Genomic DNA, 25,478 nt, shown 5'->3' on the forward strand with positions numbered 1-25,478 from the left:
GGAAACTAAAGGTATGGAACCACCCAAACAAGAGGAGACGAGGGCACTTGGCGAATATTACATCTGCAAGTTTTGAAATCAAACGCCAACAAATCATCAGAAATGAAAAAGAAGATTGGCAAAGGATACACGAGAAAAAAAACAAAAAACAAAACAATCATGCTTTTTATTTTAGATTTAAAATATTAACAACTCCATTTTATTTCAGTATTTAATTTGTGTATTTCTGTTTTATTAAATGCTAGCTTTTTTTTCTAGCCCAATACCGGCTTCCATCTTATCTTGAAATTACTTATAACGGCACCAACTTACTTTCGGAAGAACCCCCCCCCCCATCAGCCTTTTCTTTTATATCGTAAGCTTCTTAAAACGTTACTAGCTTAAGTTCAGAATAAAATCACGATTTTCTTTTAACGGCTAATTTCAAAAAAAAATGTTTTGAACGCTACTAACTGAATTTCTTTCAATGCAGTTTGCAATTTGGAGACGGAATTGTTTTTGTTGAGATAAGTGATTTCAATCATGCTTTTTATTTTAGATTTAAAATATTAACAACTCCATTTTATTTCAGTATTTAATTTGTGTATTTCTGTTTTATTAAATGCTAGCTTTTTTTCTAGCCCAATACCGGCTTCCATCTTATCTTGAAATTACTTATAACGGCACCAACTTACTTTCGGAAGAAACCCCCCCCCACCAGCCTTTTCTTTTATATCGTAAGCTTCTTAAAACGTTACTAGCTTAAGTTCAGAATAAAATCACGATTTTCTTTTAACGGCTAATTTCAAAAAAAAATGTTTTGAACGCTACTAACTGAATTTCTTTCAATGCAGTTTGCAATTTGGAGACGGAATTGTTTTTGTTGAGATAAGTGATTTCAATCATGCTTTTTATTTTAGATTTAAAATATTAACAACTCCATTTTATTTCAGTATTTAATTTGTGTATTTCTGTTTTATTAAATGCTAGCTTTTTTTCTAGCCCAATACCGGCTTCCATCTTATCTTGAAATTACTTATAACGGCACCAACTTACTTTCGGAAGACCCCCCCCCCATCAGCCTTTTCTTTTATATCGTAAGCTTCTTAAAACGTTACTAGCTTAAGTTCAGAATAAAATCACGATTTTCTTTTAACGGCTAATTTCAAAAAAAAATGTTTTGAACGCTACTAACTAAATTTCTTTCAATGCAGTTTGCAATTTGGAGACGGAATTGTTTTTGTTGAGATAAGTGATTTCAATCATGCTTTTTATTTTAGATTTAAAATATTAACAGCTCCATTTTATTTCAGTATTTAATTTGTGTATTTCTGTTTTATTAAATGCTAGCTTTTTTTTTTTTTTTCCTCGTACATATGTTTATTTATCTACCGAGTTGATTGCAAAAATTACGAATTATACACATTTTTTAGTTCGTGTGAGGGGAATCTATCTCCATACTTTCCCTTAAACACGTCTGTTGGACTTTTATTAAGTACAATACTTAATAGTTTTTTTTTTTTTTTTTTTTTTAATGGAGAGTAGAAAACGCATTGTGGATGCGTTATCGGCAGCTCCTATTACTCTCGCTTCTTCTTATTTGTCCCTCAGTCCTCATTTTTTAAATGAGTGATTTTTCGGACAAAGGGAGAAGAAAAAGCTGTTTTCTAGGTTGGCAGTATTTTGCGAACAGTTGGCTGAGATGGCGGAAATTTTCTGTTTCTATGTCTATCCTTGTAGCCATGTCACTAGTAAGGGTGCTGGAGGTAAACGTTTTGTCTGGGCTGACGTTATCCGCCTGATAGTCAGGGACCCGAACCTTGGATTAACCACTAAGGAGGCTGTCCTATCAGCAGGTGCAAAGTACTGGGGCTGCTGTATTGCCATTTGGTGAATGGATTCTGGACCATGCAGTAGCTTCTGGTGGGGCCTCTCGATGCCATACTAGTGGGTAATTGTTACGGCTTTACCTTATCATTAGCTACAAATAAAAAAAAATTCTTCGTTTCTTTTTCTCTCTTAGTTTCCCCTCTCTGTCCTGCTCTAAGTAAATCTGTCGACCTAGTCCACAAATTCCAAAATTTCATCATGACAAGTTTCAAGAAAAAATACACGATTAAACCCGGTTCTCCAACTTCCAACGTAGACCCCTACTACCATGTCTCCTTCTCCAACATCAGGGGTCTTCGTTCTAACCTTCCAGAGGTTGAAACCCAATTACAGGAGACTAAACCAGACCTTTTATTTTTAAGTGAAACTGGCATTGGACAGGCTATTTCCCTAGATGAGTTTGCAATTTCAGGATACTCTAACTTAACTTCTAAATCTGACCCCCAAGATCGCCATGGGCATGGAATATGTGCCTATATTAGAGATAGCTTTCCATGTGGGAGGGACATCTCCAGGGAAGATCCTAACTTACCCTATATGTGCTTCCGGGTTGCTTTAGCTCACACTACTGCATTTATATTTACTCTCTATCGCCCCCACAACAGCGGAGTTACTATCTTTCAAAGCATATCTGAGAAAATTGACCAAGTCCTTTCTACTTATCCTTCAGCTAACATTCACATATGTGGAGACTTCAATGTTCACAACGTCGAATGGTTGACCCACTCAAACAAGACCGATGATGAGGGGAGGTTCTGTCATGATTTCTCCATTGCCTATGACCTCACTCAGATTGTTCAGGAACCTACCCGTGTGCCCGATAATGACGGCCAGTATGCGAGCCTACTAGACCTTTTTCTCACAACTTGCCCTGAACTATGTTCAGTTTCTGTTCTGTCGCCTCTTGGATCTTCCGACCACTCTGTTGTATCAATTAAGATAAAAATGAAATGTAATAAGTCCCCAGACGTACCTCTTCATCGTACAGTATATCGATACACTAAGGCTGACTGGGATAGCTTCCGTACATTTATATCTGATCTACCTCTGCATTCCATGTTTAAAAAGGATGTGTCCTCTATAGTATTATACCTAACTGAATGGTTAATTGTAGGTATTGACCATTTCATACCCTCTAAAAAGTTTCAGCAAAAACCTAACAGCCAGCCATGGTTCTCTCCAGAATGTGCTGCTGCCATTGCGCACAGAAATCACTTTTTCCACTGCTTCAAACGTAATAGATGTATGGAAACTAAAGCCGCTTTCAGGACTGCCAGCAACCATTGTAAGAAAGTAATAAGGAACGCAAGAGTGTTGTATGCTCAATCTGTTAAGTCCAAAGTAGCTGAGCAACGGCTTGGTTCCCACCAGTTTTGGCAAATAGCAAACAGAATCCTGAACAGAAGCGTGTGCTCCATCCCAACTATTATCAATGGACCTGAGGTAATCTCGTCAGCATCAGACAAAGCCAAACTCTTTGTCAAGAACTTTGCAGCTAATTCTACCCTTTGCGATCAAGACCGCCAACCCCCAATATTTCCTCCTGTATCAGAAAACACGCTATGTGATATACGTATATCTGTACGTGATGTTGCGAAGCTAATCAAAAACCTTGATTCGAGTAAAGCAACTGGCCCTGATGGTATTCCAATTATAGTACTCAAAAAACTTCAACCTGAATTAGCGCCCATACTTACAAAACTGTTTAAACGTTGTCTTAAGGAGAATAGTTTCCCATCTCCCTGGAAAATCTCATCAGTATGCCCTGTATTTAAGAATTCAGGTGATCGCTCATCCCCCTCTCAGTACAGGCCAATAAGTCTCCTGTGCGTCATGAGTAAGTTGCTAGAATCTGTGTTAAATACAGAAGTAATCAAACATCTCAACAAAAATAACCTTCTTAGTGACACTCAATATGGTTTCCGTTCTGCTAGATCTACAGCAGATGTCCTTACAGTTATATCGCATAGGATTAGCAAATCTCTCGACGGTGGCAATCTTTCTAGGGCAATTGCTCTTGACATATCTAAAGCCTTTGATAGGGTATGGCATAAAGGTTTACTTCATAAGATCGCTAGCTATGGTATAGCTGGAAAAGTCTTCTCAATTATTAAATCATTTCTTTCTGATAGGTTCATAAGAGTAGTAGTTGAGGGGCAAAAATCAGAAGCTCACAGTATTAATGCCGGTGTCCCTCAGGGATCCATCCTGGGCCCAACTCTTTTCCTGATCTACATTAATGATCTTCCAAATCATATCCTTACATCATTTGTAGACATTTATGCTGACGACACTACCATTTATGGTACCACATCTAAGACAGTAAACGACCAAGTTCTCTCCAATTCTCTCTCCTCTGATCTTGAGCACGTAGTACAATGGGGAAAGGAGTGGCTGGTTACTTTTAATGCATCTAAAACCAAGCTTCTCTCTTTACACCATCAACATTCTAATTCACATTTGTCATCAATTGAAATGAATGGCCCTCGTCTTCAGGAGGCCTCAAGTTTTGACAAGCTTCTGGGCTTGACCATTACTCCTGATCTTAAATGGAACACGTATATCAAATCTGTTGCCAAGGCCGCTGGAAAAATGGGGGGATCTTTCTATCGATCCAGTAGATATCTCACTGCTGATGCTATTCTCTACCTATATAAGAGCCAGGTACGTCCAAGGATGGAATACTGTTGCCACATCTGGGCAGGAGCTGCTAGAAAGGACTTGTCCTGCCTTGATAGAGTTCAAAATAGACTTCGTAGCCTCGTAGGAGATGTCCTTTTCTCCTCCTTGCAACCTCTATCTCACAGAAGAGATGTTGCGAGTTTGTCTCTGATGTATCGTTATTTTCATGGAAAGTGTTCGACTGAGCTTCAATCTATGGTCCCCCCTCGCCAAACTTTCACAAGAAACACTCGTCTAGCTGTAAACACTATCAATAATTTCCCCCACTCTTTATCTGTGCCTAAACCTAAACGTAGATTCCATGAACAAAGCTTCTTTCTTAGAACTGCACGCCTATGGAATTGTCTTCCGTTTTCCTGCTTTCCGGCTGACTACAATATGGTTGTGTTCAAGTCTAAAGTAAATAAGTTCTTGATGAGCCGTTCCATATAAGTTATTAAATTTACCAAATTTTCATTACTAATGATTACTATATTGACCAATTTCTACTGTACACTCTTTAACCCTTATCCTTGAGTGGCCTCTGGGCCTTGATAATGTGGTGATGCCTTTGTAAAAAAAAAAAAAAAAAGCCAAAACAACAACAAAAAACAAACAAAAAGACCAAACAACAACAAAAAACCCCAACAAAATACAACAGCAGCAGCAACAACAACAACAACAAAACACTTAGAAACCAAATTATATTGTAGAAACCTGGCAAAAGAAATATATAATGAATAGTTGGACTGTTTCACTTGTAAGATATTCTGGATCCTTCGTAGGGTGAACGAAAAAAACCCCCAAAACTCCAAAGAACGAGGAAACTAATGATCATGAACAAGTTACTGCACCCGAGGGATGACACTAACTGATTTTATGTAAAAAGGAGAAAATGCGGAAGAGAAGACTACATGGATGAAACTATTTATGAGACTTATTTTTAAAAAAAATGCATGAAAACAGCTGGACATGGCTAAGAAAAGACATTTCAGTGGAGAAACGGAATAGTTGTTGGCAGCTGCCCAAAACAACACAATCGGACCGAACTATATCAAAGGCAAAACAAATGAAATCGGGGAAAAATAAGAATAAAAATCACATGGCTAACGGGAAGAAGCGGTAAATGACATAAGGGAATGCAGTAAGCTAAACCCCCCCCCAAAAAAAAACAATAAAAAAAGACTTGACTGCATGGGAATGGCAGTTCATTAGAAACCATGCAAATGTCTCTGCCTTGAACATGAAAGACAAATTGTACAGACATGAAGTGACGAAAGTATTTGAAAAATGAAAAGCACAAGATCCTCTTGGACATGAATGGATAAATAGACAAACTCATCCAAACAAAGAGATCAAACGTGATGATGGACAACAAGTAAATCCAGCAAAATCGTATATCTTCGCAGTCCCAGTAGTTCGCCGAGTAAAGATCAAGAAGGCCAAAAACTAAGCAAAATACACAGATTTGTATTATTTTAATTATTCAGGCTATTGTTTTCATTTGGAGTGTTAATCGCACAACGTTCCAACCGATGTAACCACCGATCTTTTTCATGTGTATATTGTTGAACTCTGGAGGAATCTTTTTGTCAAACTTGGGATTTTTTTCTGTCGAATTTGGGAATCTGCACGGAATTTCGAATAAAACCCTTTATTTAATTCACGACCATAGCATGTTCTCATTTCGTCAGCCATGACTGGGTAGAAGTCTTAAGTAATTTACAAGTGTATAATACTTCGACTCCCCCATGCCTGACGGAACAACAGCATGGTACTCCTGTGGACTAAGTAAAGCGTTCTGCTCGGACTTTCGTACAGATTCCCTTGTTCGACAGAAAGATTCCCGAGTTCAACAAGACACACCTGAAGGAGATCGGCGGTTACATCGATACACCGACCGAAATGTTTTGAAAATAACACTCAAGATGAGAACAATAGTTCGAATAATCCAAATAATACGAATTATAAATCCTCATCTCAAAAATTCAAAAACAAAGTACAGAGTGATTCCAAAAGAATGAGCCTATTTCATGATCAAATATTTCGTAAGTAAATGTATGAATCAGAATGAGGAAGTGGGTGTTTGAAAGATCAGATTTCCCAGTTTTTTATGATTGTCTCGTGACTCACGCGTCTGGCGGCGACAGCAAAAAAAAAAAAAAAAAAAAAATGCCGACCCGTTAACCGAAGGCTTTTTTGCATTCTTGAGTTTGCAAAACCTGAATTAGTGCAGCGTGTATCTAGAGTGAAATTCAATTGCGATGCTCCCTTTTCTCCAGAATATTTAAAGGTGGTTTAAGCAGTTTGAAGAAAACAGATGTCTGTGTAAATACAACCGTTCTGGAGAACTTCAGAGACAAATGTGGAGTGAATCCGTGCTGCGTTTACTCCACACGCCGTGCAAGCCGTAAGCTGGCAATTCTTTAACCCACGGTATGGCGTGTTATTAAAAAAAGACGGTTGCAGTTTAAACAATATAAACTGCAGCTCCTTCAGGCGCTTAAAAACAATGACTACCTACGACGAATGGATTTTGCAAGCAGATGCTGCAAATGATGGCGGACGACGAAAACTTCAGTTCACTGTTAATTTTCAGTGACGAAGCCACTTTTCATTTAAATGGCAAAGTCAAGCGACACAATGTTCGAATTAAGTGAACCGAAAATACGCAACAAACTATTCAACAGGAAAAAGATTCCCCTACAGTAAACGTTTTCTTTTCTGTATCTTGCAACAATGCTTATGACCCATTCTTTTTCGAGGGAAACTCTGTTACAGGGCAAGGCTATAAGGATATGTTACGAAATTGTCTCTTCCCATTAATGAAAACTGCTTAAAATGGATTCATTTTTCAACAAGATGAGGCGCCTTTCCCTGGAGATGATCAGTTAGAACATTTTTATATGAAAACCTGACTGAGCGATGGATTGGTTTGATAGAGGACCGAGACGTTGCTCTGTGTTTGATCAAGATCTCCTGTCCTCACAGTTTGTAAAAGATGAAGTCTTTGTTCCACCTTTACTAACTGACCTGGAAAACCAAAAAGATCGAATAACAACAGCGATCGATTCACTTTATCTTGATGATTCAACGTGTCTGGGAAGAATTCTCACATCGTATTGATTTTATTTGTGCTGCAAGGAGGGGCTATATTGAGCACTTATAATATGTAAAATAAAACTCGACTGTAAGCAGAATCTATATATTAATAGGGTAACGTGTGTGTTATTTATTCTGTGTCACGCCTCTCTCTCTATATATATATACTAGCTGTATCCTGCCGCGCGTCGCTGTGGCTCAATTTGGTGTAATGGAAAATTCTAATAAAAAGAGAAAATGTATGTTTCTTATATTCTTAGTACAGCAATCCACTCTAAAAAAAAAAAAAAAAATGAAAAAAATGGTACTCTTGCAGAATTGGATCCTGATCCTCAGGATTACCGTCAATCATGGCTTGGGCTCGACCAACAATCAGTGGATAAAGCTAACGTTGAAACGCTAAATGTTTTTGTTTTTTTTCTGTATACAAAAATGTGAGTTAGTAATTAATATTTGAGTGATGGGGGGGGGTGTTACTATACACAGATTCGAAAAAGTTGTCAAAAAACAAATGAAAGCAAAGGTAAGGTAAGTTACATTTCTACCTAACTGGATAATTGTTTAGTGTTTTTATGTAAGGTAAAATGTTTAATCGGCTGGAAAAACAGAAATGGTTGCAGACTGTTGAATACGTTAAGTTTGGGAAATTAAGTTGAAAACTAAAAACTCTACAATACAGTGTCAAAAACCCACCGAATATGTTACCATGACATAGGCTGACATACTCGGTGGGTTTGTGACAGTATTTTGTATAGTTTTTTTAGTTTTAACTCACTTTCTTAAACTTAACGTAATCAACAGTGTCCGCCACCATTTGTATCTTTCAAATACACCGATAAACACTGTTTTCGAGCTGACTAAACGTTACATTAAATGAAAAAGGTTTGTAATAACAGATACAAAGAAGTTGTCAAAAAATGAATATATAACAAATAAATGTTATCAAAGGCAAGAAAAGTAAAGGTTCTACCTAACTGGATAAGATTGTAGTGTTTTTATGTAATGTATAATGTTTGATCAGTTCAAAAACATGCAGTATTTATCGGTATATTTGAAAAATACAAATGGCGGCAGACTGTATCGAACACGTTAAGTTTGGGGAAATTTTGGGAAAATGAGTTTAAACTAAAAAACTATACAAAATACTGTTAGGAACTCACTCAATATATGTTACTGTGATGTAGGCTGACATATAATCAGTGGTTTGAAATTTTGATCGATACAGGTAACGACTTTTAAAAGTCCCTTTTAGTGATTACCTGGTTTGAGGATATTATACAATTAAATCGCAAATCTGCCCCAAAAATCTGGTATTATTTTACTTTAAGGCCCGTCTCATGTTCGTATATAACGAAATATTTTATTGTAGATTTCAGTGTACTAAAAACGAATCTGCAAACGGTTTCCGCCGCAAAAAGAAAGTTTTCATGATATGAAGAAATTACTTTTTCGAAAAGTGGGTGATCACTTTTCAATTTAAATTTAACTTAGAATGAGCACCCACTTTCTGGCCACCTGAGAGAGGGGCATTTTTCTGTGTGTGTTTGTGTGTGTGGGGGGGTGTTTTGGCGGCAGACCCCCCCGCCCCTCTAACCAATTTAAGCAGGTAATTTTAAAGGATTTTCCAAGGGTAGAAAGAAAGTCCCCACCCTAAAAATCGTGGCCACAAAGTGGGTGATCATTTTACGTTAAATTATTATGGAAAAGTGATCCTTCACTTTTTTAAACTAACATTTCTTCATATCTTGGAAACTACTCGTATGCTTTAATTATAAAGGTTATTTTCGTTTTCAGCGACCCCGAAAACCTAAAGAAGTGGTAATTTTAAAGGAATTTTCGAGGGTGGAGTAATTCCTCATATTTACCTTTTTTTTCCCCCCAATAACATAAGAAATTAAGAATTAGACAAATTTATGGTGCTAATGCACTTACCGATCCGTACTATTTTTTAAATCGTATTTCCAAGTTTAATTAAAGTTTTTTTTTATTATTCAATTGTATTCTAAATAATGTTAATGCTTCAGTACTGTTCCTTGTCTGCTTAAGTTTAATTTTTGTTTATTAAATTGTTAGGTGAAAGTCCAGAATAGTTACAAAACACCCTCTTCTCCCCATGTTAAGAATGGCTTTTTAAATAATAACGTTATTATTTCAGCACGGATCAATAAGTGTAAAAGTACCCAATTTCTTTAATAAAGAAAAAGCATTCATATTTTAGAATAGATGCAAAACTCCCTATGTTAAGAATAGCTTTCTAAATAACGGTATTATTTCAGCACGGTACCTTCTCTGCATAAGTACTATCTTTTGTTTATTAAATTGTTAGGTGAAAATATAAAATAGTTACAGAACACTCTCCCTTTCCCATGTTAAGAATGGCTTTCTTAATAACGTTATTTCAGTACGGTACCTTCTCTGCATAAGTACCATCTTTTGTTTATTAAATTGTTAGGTGAAAGTATAGAATAGTAACAAAATGTCCTCCCCATGTTAAGAATGGCTTTCTAAATAACGTTATCATCCTATTATTATATTATTATTGTACTTTCTCTGCATAAGTACCATGTTTTCTTTATTAAATTGTTAGGTGAAAGTACAGTACTCTTCCAGAGAGTGATCCGTGTTGCAATAATAACGTTAATATTTAAAATGCCGTTCTTAACATGGGGAGGGGAGGGTGTATTTTAACCTTACAATTGAATAAAAAAAACATATAATAAAACTGTAATTAAACCTGGAAATACAACTTAAAAAATAGCGCGGACAAAAAAATGTACTTTACCAATCAATCTTATATCGAAAAACAACAACAACAAAAAAAACTCAAAAAGCAAGCGACAAACTTTTTTTTGGCCTTATATAATAAGGAAAAAATGTTTAAATTAAAAAATTTGGAAGATAAACAAATGAATTATGTTTTTTTTTTTTTTTTTTTTACTTATCGAGTGAACAGAAAATGAAATCTTTCGTCAATTCGTGACTGTGAAATGAATCGAACCGGAAGTTCAGTTTTATCAACAGAACAGATTAACACTAACGGTTAAAAAAACTTATTTATTTTATTTAATATTTTAATAATTCGCGAGGTAAATCTATTTTAATAAAATAAAAACATCCCTCGGCTCTAAAGATGGGTTGTCTGAAAATTTCAAATAAATTGGTAACGTAGAAATATAGTTTTATTCGTTTGGAACGAACCAAATTTACATTTTTATATATATAGATATATAAATATAATATATATATATATATATATATATATATATATATATATATATATATATATATGTGCAGGGCGACCCCCCCCCCAAAAAAAACGGTCCCCCAATTCTAATTAGGCCCCGTTCCTTAGTGCTTTGTCCGAATGAAATGAAACTTTGGTCATAACTAATTTATTATATTTAAAACATCACATCAAAACACAATGGTCTTTAGCCTTTTTCTATGTTCTAGATGGCCTGCATTTAGTTAATGTTTTTTAGGGTTACCCTGTATATATATATATATATATATATATATATATATATATATATATATATATACATACATACATATGTATATGTATGTATATATATATATACATATGTATATGTATATATATACATATCAATATATATATGTCTATACATATATATTCCTATATATATATATATATATATATATATATATGTATATCTATGCACATACATATACATATATATACATATATACATATATATCTATATATAGACATATATACATATATATCTATATAAAGACATATATACACATATATATCTATATAAAGACATATATACATATATACATATATATCTATATAAAGACATATATACATATATACATATATATCTATATAGACATATATACATATATATCTATATAAAGACATATGTATATATATATATCTATATATATGCATATATATACATATATATATATACATCTATATATATATACATATATATATATCTATATAAACATATCTATCTATATATATACATATATATCTATATATACATATATATCTATATATACATATATATATCTATATAAACATATATATCTATATAAACATATATATCTATATATATATATCTATATATACATATGTATATCTATATATATCTATATAAACATATATACATATATATGTATATATCTATATATACAAATATATCTATATATGCATTAAATACATATCTATATATGTATACATATATATCAATATATATACATATATATCTATATACATGCATATATATCTACATAGATACACATATATATATACATATATCTATATATATATATCTATAAACATATATCTATATATATACGTATATACATATTTATATCTATATATATATCTATATATATCTATATATACATATATCTATATATATATGTAAATATGTACATGTATATATATCTATATATATATATATCTATAACTACTTCATTTATTCACATAAATTTAATATACGAAAGTATAGATTTATGCCTAAACTTTAAGTATTTACTTCAAAAGTGCTCAATACGTAGGTAGAGCTAGTTAGTAATTTACAAAATATATATGGCGATTAAGCTACACTGAGTATTCTGCGTTTCATCCAACTATAGGATTCGTCAGGGTTATGCGCGAATTCTGTGGTTGCTTCTTGTTTTTATTTATGTTGAGGATTTCTAGTTGGCCAATTTAGACGACCCATGTAAATTATGCCTCCATGAAAAATTTTCTATCCTGTATTTTAAAGAACCTCAAAATCTATTAAACTGTAGGCGGGAAATAGCAAACAACAGTGTTCACAAAATAAAACTTACTTTAGGATAGCGATACAAAATAGCTTTAAAACTAACAATAAAAATAGAAAACAAACAAATAAATAAATTAAATAAACATGAATATACATAAACGATCACAAACATATATGTATATATATATATATATGTATATATATGTGCATGTATGTGTGCACACATAGGTATATTTATATGTATAAAAAAAAAGGAGAACGTCTACCTAAAACCACTAACCTAGTTCAAAAACAGATCCTTTGTTTGATAAAATGCATGCCCATTGGCTGATAGGGAGGAGCGCGGTTGATACTAGAAAGCTGATTGGCGTACTAGAAATCCTCAACATATATAAAAACAAGAAGCAACCACAGAATTCGCGCATAAGCCTCACGAATCCTATAGTTGGATGAAACGCAGAATATTCAGTGTAGCTTAATCGCCATATATATTTTATAAATTACTATATATATCTATATATATACATATATATATCTATATATACATATATATACATACATATATCTATATATAGATATATATATATACATACATATATCTATATATACATATATATACATACATATATCTATATATACATATATATACATACATATATCTATATATACATATATATATATACATACATATATCTATATATACATATATATACATACATATATCTATATATACATATATATACATACATATATCTATATATACATATATATACATACATATATCTATATATACATATATATACATATATCTATATATACATATATATATACATACATATATCTATATATACATATATATATGCATACATATATTTATATATACATATATATCTATATATGCATATATATACATATATATATATCAATATATACATATATATACATATATATATATATCTATATATACATATATATCTATATATACATATATATACATATATATACATATATATCTATATATACATATATATACATATATATACATATATATCTATATATACATATATATCTATATATACATATATATACATACATATACATATATATACATATATATACATACATATACATATATATATATATCTATATATACATATACATATATATACATATATATACATATATATATCTATATATATACATATATATCTATATATATACATATATCTATATATATACATATATATATATATCTATATATATATATATATATATCTATATACATACATATCTATATACATACATATACAGTTGTGCGCAAAAGTATTCGACCCCTACCAAAATTGTCTTATTTCTTTGAATGGATACTTCAATAATCTTTAAAACCTTCTTTAACGACTAAGTTCGAATAAACTGTATAGTTTTCAACAAAAAAATAATAAAAAGTAATCAGTGCTTGGTAATATAAATAAATTTATTTACAAAAATAAAAATATGAATGTTGCAAAAGTATTCGACCCCTTTGCATTAATACTTGGTTGAAGCTCCTTTGACCTTGATTACTGCAAGTAAACGTTTCCTATAACATCTAACGAGACTTCTACATCTGTCCACTGGAATTTTAAGCCACTCTTCTTGACAGTACTGTTTTAATTCAATCAAATTAAATGGTTTTCTTTTATGTACCGCAATTTTTAAATCATGCCATAAGTGCTCAATCGGATTTAGGTCTGGAGACTGGGAAGGCTATTCTAGAACTTTCACCTTATTATTCTTTAACCATGCCTTAGTGCTCTTTGAAGTGTGTTTAGGATCGTTGTCCTGTTGAAAGGTATACCTCCTTCCATGCCCCAACTGGTTCGCAGACGGTTCAAGATTTTCTTTCAGTATGGACTGATATTTTACTGAATCCATTCTTCCATCAATTATGGTTAATCTTCCAGTTCCATTTATACTGAAACAGCCCCGCACCGTGATTGATCCACCTCCATGCTTAACGGTTGGAACGATATTCTTCACATTATAAGCAGTATTTTCTTTTCGCCAAACATAGCGTTGCTGGTTGCGTCCAAATAGTTCCACTTTCGTTTCGTCTGACCAAATTATATTATTCCAGTAATCAATAGGTATTTCTAGGAACTGTTTTGCAAAATTTAATCGAGCCTTTTGATGAGCTTTGGAAAGTAAAGGCTTCCTTCTGGCAATACGTCCATGCAATCCGCCACGATTTAATGCCCTACGAATAGTTGACAAATGTACATCTGAGCCAGCATTCTTCGAATCGTTCTGCACGTCCTTTAGGTTAGATTTAGAGTCTATTGAAACTTGTCTAACAATTTTCCTAGCCCCACGTGTCGTAATTTTTCTTGGAGACCTGATCTTGGAAGACGTGATACAATCCCTTTTACTTTCCATTTTTTGATAATGGACATAATAGTCGACCGTGGTATAGAAAAACGTTTGGAAAGTTTTTATAACCTTCTCCAGACTGGTAGGCATCGATTACTTTCTTTTTAATGTCTTCAGAGTAATCTTTGTTCTTTGTCATAGTTGCAGATTTGTTGACGTTGAAAAAGAATTTATTTTTACTTGAAACAATTATTCAATCATTCAATATGGCATTGAAGTTCAATTTGAACTGATTTTAGATTCAGTAGAGTCATAAATATTATTTATAGGAAATAAATACAAGGTCAGACTAAAATAATAAACTTAATGACGCTTTTATTTAAACTTTAAATTAAAGGGGTCGAATATTTTTGCAACATCCATATTTATATTTTTTGTAAATAAATTGATATATATTATTAATCTCGAATTACTTTTCCTCATTTATTGTTGAAAAATATACAATTTATTCATAATTAACCGTTAAAAGGCGTTATGAAGATTTTTGAAGTATAGATTCAACGAAACAAGAAAATTTAGACAGGGTCGAATATTTTTGCGCACAACTGTATATATATACATTTATATATATATATATCTATATATATACACATATATACATTTAGATATATCTATAGATATACATATATATACATTTATACATATACACTAGCAAAAGTACCCGTCGTTGACTGGGTTCCAAAACAGCCTACAGAAAATGGACGCTGATTCATGAAAGTATGATAGGTTATGAAAAGGAAGCGTTGTAAAGAGATAGCTTCGAATTTGGTGGCATCAAAACCAAAGCAAAATATGATGAAAGTTAAAATAAAATAGATAAACCCCATAATTTATTATACTATACATGTTCATACTGAAACACTTATCACAATATTCTGTGGATCTATATTAAAAAACCTTGTTGAACCTTGTGACATATTTTCATTCTATGGAAGTCAGGCGCGAACGAACACCCCATAATTTTGTTATACCATATTTCTTCAAACTGAAACATAATTATCAAAGTATACTTACGCAGATAGATATGAAAAGTCTTTATTAAAGTGTGTGCCTATTTCCATTCTATGGAGGCCAGGCGCGAACGCAGACCCTACAATTTTATTATACTATCCCTATTTAAGTTAAAACATACTTATCAAAGTATTATTATGTACATCTATATCAAAAACACTTGTAAACGTTTTTTTTTTCTTTTTAAATTTTTTATTTCCATACTTTGTGGACCAGGCGCGAACGCAGACCCCACAATTTTAATGAATCATCATTATGCCAGATTTAACGTACCCATTCCTGTGTCTCGATACATCTTCTTCATGTGATCAGTTTTCTATAATAGTCAACCATATAGGAGCCTATTCATGACCAGATACACACAGACGTTCAGCTTTATATTATACAATATATATATCGATATAAACATATCGAGATATATATATATATATATATCGATATATATACATCGATATATATATATCGATATGTATATATATATATATATATATATATATGTCGATATATACATATCGATATATATATATATATATCGATATATATATGTCGATATATACATATCGATATATATATCGATATATATATATATATATATATATATATATATATATATATATATATATATATATATATATATAAGTTTGGGTTTCGGTTTCGATTCAAGCTGACGCACCTAAGTCATATGGCTGTATTTTTTTACTTTTGAAATCGCAACTTTCTAACATATAGAAATCGATAGAACAGTAACTCTATAATAATATATACAAATCTCCAAGAATTAAAAATATCATATTTAAGCGTGTTTTACGATCTGGTTACGCCGGACGTCTCTGCTCGCTTGGATAAATACTTTTGCAGTTTAACAAAAATAGCTACAATAATATCGGAGAGGCTCCATTTACGCTGAACATCTACAGAATGCCAACGTCAAAATATTACATATGAATGAGTCCCCTGTCCATAGGTCCCACTAGTACTTGTATTATAAGCTTAATTTGTTGCTATATTTCCTTCATAAATATTTAATCTTGACATAGGGCCATTTTTTTAATCACCCTGTATATGGAATTTGTCAGACAACTGAAAACGAATATGCGACGCGAAGACTGTAATACTAATAACTTTAGCAGCATTCAGAATATTAAAAAAAAAAACATGGAAAAAAGACTAGGGAAAATAGGAAACAGAGGGAAGATTGACACGATACGCTACTCGACAATGATGAAAACAGCCGCAATAGTGAAGAAAATCATCGTGTGCGGAAACCAGTATCGAACGGATACTTACTTTTATGTACGGGGATAGAATACTCTCGTTGTTTGAAATAATTTTTAATTTTATTCTGAGTACTGACTGAGTACAAAAGATTGTGCCTTCAGTCCCAAGAGACTCTCAGAGCTAATTATTGATAATTTATTGAGCAGTTTGTACCATTAGATATTTCGTCTTGATTCCTAACTTCGACAAGACGCAGCCGAAGAAGGTTGGAGATTACATCGACTGAAACGTTGTGAGAATAACACCCAAGATGAGAAAAATAGTCCGAATATTCCAACAAATACATATTATCTATCATCCTGTAAACATTGTAAAACATAAAATAAAATAATGATGTGTAAGTCACGTAGATACGAGAAACAGACACACATACACACAACACACGAGAACTGCTCACAGCCTTTCCTAACATATAAAAAGATAATATTTGAATTACTCAAGCTTTTGGGTGTATTTTGAATACCCTTTGGAATTGTTGCCCTTTGAAGATAAGCCCGGAGTTCATGAGAGTTTAAAAGGAATCAGGTGTTACTTAGTAAAAAATGGGTTGACTTAAAAACCATGAATGGAACGAGTGATTTTAGAACGAAAAGAAATAAACGGTGATCCTGTGTATTTACCGACCGAAAAAACTTCCGGTTTCAAAATTCGTCCAAAATAAAGGGTATTACTAAATATGAAGAAGCTGCTTTATTAAAATGTGAAATATTCATAATTTTAAAACATTATGTGAAGTGAACATCTATCTATTTTCATGTCCATGTTTTTAACTTATTTTAATTTATTATTAAAAAAAATGACTTTCAGTGTTTGTTTCTGTAGATATTTTCCGTAAATAAACATATTTATTAAAAAATATTCTGTTGATAAACAAATTTATTTAAAATATTCTTTAAATATTTATTATTTAAAAATATTTCTTTTAAACGCATTCTGTAAATAAAAATATATAGTTTAAACCATTCTGTGTATAAGCATATTTGTTTAAAAATTTTCTGTAAATAAACATATTTATTTAAAATATTCCGTGAATATTTATTATTGAAAAATATTTTGTATGCAAACTTATTTATATGAAAATACTCAGTAAACAAAAATAAATATTTTTAAATTCTGTAAATAAACATATTTATGAAAAAAATATTCTGTATATAAACATATTTACTTCGAATATTTTGTAAATAACATATTTATTTTAAACATTTTGTAAATAACATATTTATTTTAAACATTTTGTAAATAACAAATTTATTTTAAATATTTTGTAAATAACAAATTTATTTTAAATATTTTGTAAATAACATATTTATTTTAAATATTTTGTAAATAAAATATTTATTTTAAATATTTTGTAAATAACATGTTTATTTTAAATATTTTGTAAATAACAAATTTATTTTAAATATTTTGTAAATAACATATTTATTTTTAATATTTTGTAAATAACATATTTATTTTAAATATTTTGTAAATAACAAATTTATTTTAAATATATTCTGTAAGTATTTATTATTATTGCAAGTAAAACAAATACTGTATACCCTTTAAATAGGGTTTTTATTAGCACAAAAGAACGATACGTCGGGTCCGACGTCAACACTATAAAGTAACATGGCGGACACTACTGGAGTAGTATACAGAGCTAGCTCTTCGTCAGGGAGAGTGTTATTGAGAAGTTTCGTATCCATACGAAACACAATACAACATTCTCCCCTCCATTAAATTAGAAAGTTCCTGCCGTGGGTGGAAAGTTCATTCAAGTATTAGTGTATGAAGGTGATTGATCACAACCAATGCAAGGAATATAGTTTAATAGTTCAGGTTCGCAATGTTATAACTCACTAATTTAGCCAGCACAAGAAGTACAATTTAATAGTTCTGATGCGCAAAATAAATTTAATCAAGATTCACTAAACTCTAGAATCACAAATTCAACTTATCTGGTGGTCTTTTACTACGTTCTGACCGTCGCAAAACAGGTGGTTCTACTGGTGGGGGTGAAGTTTCCTCTTGCTGATCTGCTGGTGTATCACTGCAGTTTTCTGAGTCACGTGGGTGATCGGTGAATTGGAAGTCTTTCAACGGGGTCAAGTCACGTATAGTTACAGTCATCTGCCTACCGTCTTTAGATCGAACAAAGGCATAATGGGGGTTAGCATCTAGAAGTTCAACCTTATCAACTAGAGGTTCATATTTAGTTAACCGGTTGTGTTTCCGCATTAAAACAAAACCAGATTCGGTCATCCAAGACGGTACCGCTGTCCCGGACATTGATCTTCTTTGGTGTTTAAACAGGCGCCCATGAGGTGTCTCATTTGTGGTTGTGAATATTAAAGACCGAATGGAATGGATGGAGTCTGCTAAAACCTCTTCCTAGTGTTCAGTCGGCAAACCTTTGTCTTCCAATGCTAATGAAATAGTTTTCCACATTGTTCCATTCATTCGCTCCACTTGACCATTCCCTTGCGGGTTATATGGAGTGCTGTAGCTGGTAGAGATCCCTTTGCCGTGCATATGATTCTTGTACTCAGCACTCTTAAAACAACTCCTGTTATCTGAATGAACTTGGCTGGGCATGCCAAATATAGAAAACAGGTGGGAGCAAGATTGCAGTACACTCTGGGTACTTGTGTCTTTACAAGGGTATACGAATTGGAAGCGACTGTATTCAGCAACTAATACCAACATATACTTATTTGGGGTAGATGAAGGTAGGGGTCCTTTAAAATCGAGGTTCAACCTCTCGAAAGGTTGAGTTGATTTGATTAAATGACCATCATCAGGGCGGAAAAATCTTGGTTTGCACTTGTTGAAAGCAATACAGTCCTTTGTCATCTGTCGACTATCCTCAAGAGAGTAAGGGAGGTTTCTACTCCTTATGAAGACCATCATCCTTGTAATCCCAGGATGGCACAAGGATCGATGCAAATTGCAAATTAAGGAGGTTGTTGCTACTATTCACAGTAGCACAAGAAGCACGTGTCAATGCGTCAGCTACAAGATTATTCTCACCAGGGCGAGAGATAATGTCGAAATTGAAGCATGAAAGCTCCAATCTTCAACGAAGCAATTTATCGTTTTTTTATTCGACTATGGTGATTTTGATCGTAAACAAATTTTACTGATTTCTGATCAGTAATAAGTTTGAAGTGCTTCCCCAAGAGGTAATGGCGCCAATATCTAACTGCTTGTTTTACAAGGGTATACGAATTGGAAGCGACTGTATTGTATAATGGCAACCGCTTCCTTTTCAATAACTGGATGGTTTAGTTCGGAGCCGTGTAGAGTTCGTGAGAAAACCCCCCAACTGGTCTACCATTTTGGTTGAGGACTCCAGAAAGAGCACAATCAGAGGCATCAGTCTCCAACTCAAGGGGGGGGGCATTCTCGTCGATAGTTTTTATTACAGCTGATTCAATATTTTGCTTTAGACTGTCAAATGCATTTCGAGCTTCCTGATTAAGGGGAAATAAATTGGTCTTAATAAGAGGCTGAATCTTATCAGAATACCTATGGATCCACTTTGAATAATACGAGAAAAACCCCAGGGCTCGCTTGAGTGATTTGCTATCAGTTGGATACAGGAGTCCTTTTAAAGGCTTCAACCTCTCGGGGTCGGGTTTAATTTGACCGTTGGGTCCAATGATATAACCTATGGAGCTCAGTTCATTCACAGAAAACACACACTTTTCTTTATTGTACGTAATTTTCTATTTTTCTGTTATTTTGATAAATTTCGCCAGATTCTCATCGTGTTTTTTTTTTTTTTTTTTTTTACACAGTGATCACCACTTATCAAGGCCCGGAAGCCACTCAGGGATAAGGGTTATTGCAAGTACATTACGTTAGTGTGGAGATTTGATGAAGTGTTTACTTAAGGGGGCGGTTCATTAGGAATTTGTTAACATTAGACTTGAAGACATCCAAGTTGTAGTCCGGAGGGAAGCAGGCAGACGGAACAGAGTTCCACAGGTGTGCAGTTCTAAGAAAGAAGCTTTGTTCATGGAATCCGCGTTTTGATTTAGGCACAGATATAGAGTGGGGGAAATTTTTCACAGTGGATTCAGCTAGACGGGTGTTTTTCGTGAAAGATTGGCGAGGGGGGACCAGGGATTGGAGTTCAGACGAGCACCTGCCATGAAAATAACGATAAAACAAGGATAGGCTCGCAACGTCTCTTCTGTGGGAGAGGGGTTGCAGGGTAGAGAAAAGGGCATCCCCCACTAAACCATGAAGTCTATTTTGTACTCTGTCAAGGCATGATAGGCTGTTTTTAGCAGCTCCTGCCCAGATATGGCAACAGTACTCCATCCTTGGACGTACTTGGCTTTTATATAGATAGAGAATTGCATCAGTAGTGAGATATCTTCTGGAGCGGTAGAATGATCCCACCATCTTTCCAGCGACCTTGGCAACAGACTTGAAGTACGTGTTCCATTTCAGATCAGGAGTAAAGGTCAAACCCAGAAGCTTGTCAAAACACGGGGCCTCACCCAGACGAGAGCCATCCATCACAATTGATGCCAGCTGGGGATCAGAGCGTTGATGATGTAAGGATAGGAGTTTGGTTTTGGATGCATTAAATGTAACTAGCCACATCTTCCCCCACTGAACCACGCGCTCGAGATCAGAGGAGAGAGAATCAGAGAACTTCATCATTTACAGCCTTTGATGTGTTGCCGTAGATGGTCGTGTTGCTCCTGATCCTTTCCACAGATGAAAATATTGTCCAGGTATCCAAAGGTGTTGTGTAAGTCCTCAGATCTAATAATTTCATCGACAATTCGCTGAAAACAAGGGTATTCGGGTGAACTGATACAAACCGGAGTTAGCTTCAAAAGCAGTGGAGGGTTTGTCATTTTCATTGATGGGGATCTGGTGATACACATTTTTCAGGTCGATTGTGTTGAATGCATTATATTGAGCAACCTTATTCACTACGTCATCCAGCCGGGGCAGGGGGTAGGCGTCAAGGCTTGTGTACTTATTCACAGTCTCAGAATAATCAATAACGATTCTCTTTTTCTGATTATCGGATTTAACCACGACCACTTGTGCCCTCCAGGAGGAGTTTGAGGTTTCGATGATCCCCTCCTTTAAAAGGCGCTTAACTTCTGAGTCAATGAACTTGCTATCACTTGAACTATAATGTCTAGACTTGGTGGCAACCGGTTTGCAGTTCTTATTTATATTAGCAAAAAGTTCAGACGGGTCCATCGAAGCCAGAACGAGTCCACAAATCTCAATAGGAGTTGAACTCCCACCGTACTTGAAGGTAACGCTTTCATGTTTACTTTGAAAATCCAGTTCGAGAATCAAATCACAACAAAGGTTATTTAAAACTGACAGTATCCGGTTTATTAAAAAGTACGTTAGGAAAACAAGCACCTAACACTTTGGATGAGAGGTCAGACGATGCCATCGAAACTCTCAAGTCTGAATCTGTTATTTTTAAATCCAGATTCTCAGCTACTTTGGTATGAATAAAGCTGTCAGAGCTACCACTGTCCATTAGTGCTCTTAATGGCTGACCCAAAATGTGGATTTTTACGGTGGATCCTGTAGGGACGATGGAACTGCCGAACTCGAACTTATAGAGGCTAAGGTTGGATAATGCACCGAGGCAGAAGTTGATTGAGTAGTATTATTTGATTTGCAGCATTTTGCAAAATGCCCGATCCGTTTACATCGATGACAAACACTCGATTTTGCTAGACATCGTGATTTTGGATGTTTATAATTTCCACAGTTCCAACATTTAATTTCTGATTTAGAAGCATTTAGGTTTATTTGATTAAAATCCAAGTCCGATGTCTCTTCCTTCCCGAAGGCTGCAGTGGTTGGTTCCCGGTATCGTGTTGGTGAATACGATTCCATATTCCTCGTTGCATTGTTCAGCGCTCGGACCTGGTCAAACATAGTGTCCAGGTCGAGCGTTTTATTTTCCAACAAACGTTGGCAAATGGTATGGGACTGAATTCCGGCAATAAAGGCATCCCGAATCGATTCATTAGCGTATATCGCCGCGCTTACGTCCCTACAATTGCAGTCCTTACTAAGGACTCGTAATGCCTGAAGATACTCATTCAGACTTTCTCCCGGTTGATGACGCCTCGTGGCGAGTAGATGCCGTGCGTATATCTTGTTTTTTGGTTTCATAAAGAGTTCCTCCAGTTTGAGACAGGCTTCTTCATAATTTCCGCAATCGCTGACATATTCGAAAATATCCGGTGAAATAAAATTTATCAGGACCGACAACTTACTGAGATTTTCCTGGGGTAGTGCCGCTAAAAAATATTTGAACGTAGCAAGCCAGTTCTTAAACTTTCGTTCGGCATTAGATTAATTAGGGCTTACGTTCAATCCATTTTAAAATCTTTTACTTTTTTTATTTTTACCCTTTTGTGCTAATAAAATTGTTGCAAGTAAAACAAATACTGTATACCCTTTGAATAGGGTTTTTATTAGCACAAAAGAACGATACGTCGGGTCCGACATCAACACTATAAAGTAACATGGCGGACACTACTGGAGTAGTATACAGAGCTAGTGCTTCGTCAGGGAGAGTGCTATTGGGAAGTTTCGTATCCATACGAAACAAAATACAACAATTATTTAAAACTATTCTGGAAATAAAATATATTTTAAAAATTCTGAAAATAAACATATTTATTTTTAAATAATTTGTAAATAAAATATTTATTTTTTTAAATATTGTATAAATAATCATATTTATTAAGGATATCTTGTAAATAAACATATTTATTTTAAAAATATTTTGTAAATAAACATATTTATTAAAAAAACTGTAAAAAATATTTTGTAAATAAAAATGTATTTTAAAACATTCTGCAAGTATACGTATTTAAAAAATCTATAAATAAACATCTTTATTTAAAAAATATGTAAATAAACATATTTATTTTAAAATATTTTGTAAAAAAATTCTTCAAATGAACATATTTTTAAAAAAATCTGTAAATAAACATAATTATTATTTTTTTAATCTGTAAATAAACATTTTTTTTTTTTATAAACTCTGTAATAAACATATTTATTAAAAAACATAAGTAAATAAAAAAAAAGATACGTAAATAAACATATTTTAATAAAATAATCAGTTTCCGTATATTCTTATATGTTAAACTACATTTTCGTCGGGGGTTTTAAATTAAGTAACGACGTTTACTTCCAGCGAGTTTCAAAACCGGAAGTCGGTTAATGAGCAATATTGCTAAATAAACTTACCAACGACGTAATCTCCGAAGCCAATGGTGCTTAGGGTGACGAAACAATAATAAATAGCTTCGAGTATACTCCAATCCTCCACTGCATGGAAGATACACGACGGTGCAATGAAAAGGACGGATATCCCGAGGATGAGGATGATAAACATATTGGCTGCTTTGTTAACGTGCGGCTTCTTCGAGAAGAGGTTCAGTTTGTTGATCCTGTGAGCCAAGTCTTTCAATTTATCACCTATGTGACCGAGCATTATTAAAGTGAGTGGAATTCCGATCAAAGCGTACACGACAACCACGATCTTGCCAATCGCCGTCGACGGGCTGAAATTACCGTAACCTGGAACAAAAAAAGTCTGTATTATTTGGATTATTTGATGTTGAGTCCAGATAGAATTTACAAAAATATTGGATTATTTGATGTTGAGTCCGGATAGAATTTACAAAAATATTGGATTATTTGATGTTGAGTCCGGAAAGAATTTACAAAAATAAATAAATTGATAAATAAAAATAAATAAATAATTTTTTTTTACATAGGCATCACCACATTATCAAGGCCAAGAGGCCACTCAAGGATAAGGGTTAAAGAGTGTACAGTAGAAATTGGACAATATAATAATCATTAGTAATGAAAATTCGGTAAATTTGATAAATTATATGGAACGGCTCATCAAGAACTTATTTACGTTAGATTTGAACACAACCATATTGTAGTCAGCCGAAAAGCAGGAAAACGGAAGACAATTCCACAGGCGTGCAGTTCTAATAAAAAAAGCTTTGTTCATGGAATCTACGTTTAGGTTTAGGCACAGATAAAGAGTGGGAGGAATTATTGATAGTGTTTTCAGCTAGACGAGTGTTTCTTGTGAAAGTTTGGCCAGAGGGGACCATAGATTGAAGCTCAGTCGAGCACTTGCCATGAAAATAACGATAAAGCAGATAAACTCGCAACATCTCTTCTGTGAGATAGAGGTTGCAGGGAAGAGAAAAGGATATCTCCTACGAGACTACGAAGTCTGTTTTGAACTTTATCAAGGCAGGATAAGTCCTTTCTAGCAGCTCCTGCCCAAATGTGGCAACAGTATTCCATCCTTGAACGTACCTGGCTCTTATATAGATAGAGAATTGCATCAGCAGTGAGATATCTACTGGA

General features: G+C 33.5%; 1 protein-coding gene across 1 annotated transcript in view; it reads right to left on the reverse strand.

Moving 5' to 3' along the window:
* Nucleotides 1-25,478, reverse strand: part of LOC145256326 (potassium channel, subfamily K, member 16-like) — a 201,598-nt gene that overhangs the window by 109,247 nt on the left and 66,873 nt on the right. The window contains exon 3 of the mRNA XM_080115082.1: nucleotides 24,330-24,662. Within this exon, the coding sequence (XP_079971208.1) occupies nucleotides 24,330-24,662 (333 nt within the window). The remainder of the gene's footprint in view (nucleotides 1-24,329; nucleotides 24,663-25,478) is intronic.

Source organism: Euprymna scolopes, chromosome 32 (genome assembly GCF_053919585.1).
Source record: "Euprymna scolopes isolate OS-2025 chromosome 32, ASM5391958v1, whole genome shotgun sequence".
NCBI lineage: Eukaryota > Metazoa > Mollusca > Cephalopoda > Sepiida > Sepiolidae > Euprymna > Euprymna scolopes.